Source organism: Achroia grisella, unplaced genomic scaffold, assembly GCF_030625045.1.
Source record: "Achroia grisella isolate CSIRO2021 unplaced genomic scaffold, CSIRO_AGI_Agris_v1 utg1724, whole genome shotgun sequence".
NCBI lineage: Eukaryota > Metazoa > Arthropoda > Insecta > Lepidoptera > Pyralidae > Achroia > Achroia grisella.
The window spans coordinates 83,503-86,702 of NW_026712673.1; the positions used below are offsets into that span (position 1 = coordinate 83,503).

Sequence of the window (3,200 nt, forward strand, 5' to 3'; positions counted from 1 at the left end):
CACCCCGGGTTCGATTCCCACCATTGACTTTATTTTGTTTTTTTTAAAGTAATATTTAAAATTAACTATTTTAATAATTAAATGAATTTAATCGATAAAAACGTTATTAAGTATTAAATAAATTTTAAGTGACATTAACTATTATAGTATGCACAAAAAATATTTTGTAATAATAAAGAAAATACATTTGAAATGTTGTTGTGTTAATTATTTATAAGATCTTACTATAATTGTTAGCTGCTTTACAATTTAGAAAGTATAATAGTTAATGTAAATTAAAATTAATTTAATACTGGACAACTTTTTGTTCGATTAAATTCATTTAATTATTAAAATAGTTAATTTAAAATATAAAATAAAGTCAAAAAAAAAAAAAAAAATAAAAAAAATTCTATGGCGGGAATCGAACCTTGAGCGTCCGTTTGGTAAGTTGATTTGAAATTCAAAGGCTTATTTCTTCGAAATTACTGGTCATTTTGAAATAATACTTAGGGTTCGCATACCCTTATCGGAAACTACTACTACACGGAGTGTCGTCAAAATAAAATATCTAGGTTAGGTATAATAAATTCATAATTAATAGACCGTTACGGTATCTGTATATATTCGGATCAAAACAAGTACTATGAAATAAGAACGAGTATATAAATTGATTAACACAAGTAATTGATTTTTGAAATATATTCAGAGCCAAAAAGTCTTCTTTCTTTATTTAGGTACTTGTTAGATGCGACAGCGACTTTGTTTTATACTATTCTATGTAATGATTGATATACCTAAAATAAATAAAATATCTGAGGTTTGGACAAAAACTCAAAAGGTAATTTTTTTTGTAAAAGTATTTTGAAAATACCTATTTTGCTTTTAGTGTTATAGTACTTTAAGTGTTATATTTTAAGTAACAATGTTTAATTATAATTAATACTACTGCACCAACACTCCGATCGTGCAAAAAATTTAGCTGTTTCATTATTTTTTAGTTCAATTAGTAGTCTACCTAAATCCTGGGCTAAGGGGGGGGAGAGTCATGACCCCCCATGACTCCCAAGACCTCCATGACGCTCCCCCCTGGATCCGCCGTTGCGTCTTCTCTTCATTCGCTCAGTAACGTTGTTACAAAAGAAAAGATTCCCGTCCAAAAAATAATAAGTATTGAGGTTTGATCTGGAGTCCAGACTGATTTCTATAAATATTTAGATTAGATAGACTATTATTCTTGAAATACTAGCTAGACATTATTAAGTTACTGTAGCCATAATGTAGTAGCCCAAACGTACCAATGAGGAAGCCCTTGGCAAATGCTGCACCCTGATTGGCCCGTTTGAATTGGATCAAGAAGTGGTCGTATGCCAAAAAGGTGGATTTGTATAAAATCGTGTATAAATCGCTTAATTATTATTATTACTCGTCGTGACAGTTGTGGCTCAAAACGGATCAACATTTATATATGGTCAGCTGGCATTAGATCAACAAAAGGCCTCCGGATCAACAAGTGAAAATGGATCAACAAAAAACTACCTATACGGCACGTCTGAGCCACAAAGTGCCCAAGGGGATATTTATATATATATATATAGATATCAACTGTAAGTCGAACTTTTATTTTATATCTACACTAATCAGAAACCCCCAAACTGGTGACCCCGTATTTAAACATGAATAAAGAATTTCAAGACGCACAAGAAGGCACACAATATGGCGCTGTGGAACGCGGAGAGCGCAGTTGTCACTTCTGACGAGAATATTGACGGACGAGAATTTTCCCGTGCAAGTCGCGACGGAGCGGAGGTTTATAAAGTATCCGTCCGTGTACCACCATTCTGGCCCGAAGAACCGGAAATATGGTTCGCTCAGGTGGAGGGACAATTTTCAATTTCCGGCAGTACCAACGACGCTACAAAATTCAATTATGTCATCAGCCAGTTAGACAATAAATATTCTAGAGAGGTGAAGGATATTATTATAAGTCCTCCCACGACGCAGAAATATGACAAGCTCAAGGCTGAGCTCATCAAGAGGCTGACGGCATCAAATGAAAATAAGCTGAAGCAGTTGTTGATGCATGAGGAGCTAGGAGATCGGAAGCCCTCCCAATTTCTTCGCCATTTAAAGGGACTGGCTGGTATTGACGTTCCGGACGACTTCCTAAAGACCATATGGATCAGTCGTCTCCCACATGGTGTCCAGACGGTGTTGGCGGGACAGCCGGCCACTACTCACGTGGATGACTTGGCAGATTTGGCAGACCGGGTAAACGACCTCACTGTAGTGTCGCCCAGGGTCGCTTCTATGAACCAGGCCTCCTCTAATACGGAGCTCAGTGACCTTAGAAGGGAAGTCGCGGAGCTTCGTAGGCAAATGCAGTCGCTGACGACTAATAGAGGCATTCCGCAACAGCACCAGCAACGACCATCTCGACGTACCACGCGCAGTAGATCTCGGTCAAAATCGCGGTCACAGTCTAATTACCGCAAATTCTCCACTGTATCCACCCCTGTGACTTTAAAATGGCGGGAAACTCCATAGGCAGTCGGTAATGGCGGCTGACGATTGCCAATCCTCTACTACTGGTCGCCGTTTCGTTACCGACCGATCTTCGAAGTTACAGTTCCTGGTCGACACTGGTAGCGACCTCTGTGTCTTCCCCCGGTCGGCGCTGCGTGACCGTCGTGCCCCTACTAACTTCGAGTTGTGTGCAGCTAATGGCTCAACTATATCAACATACGGTTATGTACATTTAACTTTAAATTTTGGTATGCATAGAGACTGTAGTTGGCGCTTCGTAGTTGCTGATGTAACCAAACCTATTATAGGAGTAGATTTGTTAAAATTTTATAATTTAATAGTAGATTGCCGCAATAAAAAGCTGATAGATAATACATCTATATTTTCTGTTGCCACATCTGTAGATTGTAAAAATGTTCACTCTGTAAAGGTCTTGACTGGTGATTCTCGTTATCATAAAATTCTTGATGAGTTTCCGGATATCACTAGACCAGCTGGTACACATCACGCAATACCACACAACACCGTCCATCATATCCGCACGATACCAGGCCCTCCAGTATCTAGCTCACCCCGTCGCCTAGCCCCCGATAAACTTAAAATAGCGCGACAGGAATTTCAGTCGATGATCACCAGCGGCACAGCCCGGCCTTCGGAGAGCCCCTGGTCATCGCCTCTGCACCTAGCGCCAAAGA

At 39.1% G+C, this 3,200-nt stretch overlaps 1 protein-coding gene across 1 annotated transcript; it reads left to right on the plus strand.

Annotated features, from left to right (window-relative positions):
• The first annotated feature begins 1,695 nt into the window (after nucleotides 1-1,695).
• Nucleotides 1,696-2,526, plus strand: LOC131841466 (uncharacterized). The gene has a single exon (XM_059189786.1). It carries the CDS (start codon nucleotides 1,696-1,698, stop codon nucleotides 2,524-2,526), a length of 831 nt encoding a protein of 276 aa, XP_059045769.1.
• Nucleotides 2,527-3,200: the final 674 nt, after the last annotated feature.

What these genes read in the sequence shown, in the direction of transcription:
- LOC131841466 (XM_059189786.1), top strand. Translation starts at nt 1,696, where the DNA reads ATGGCGCTGTGGAACGCGGAGAGCGCAGTTGTCACTTCTGACGAGAAT.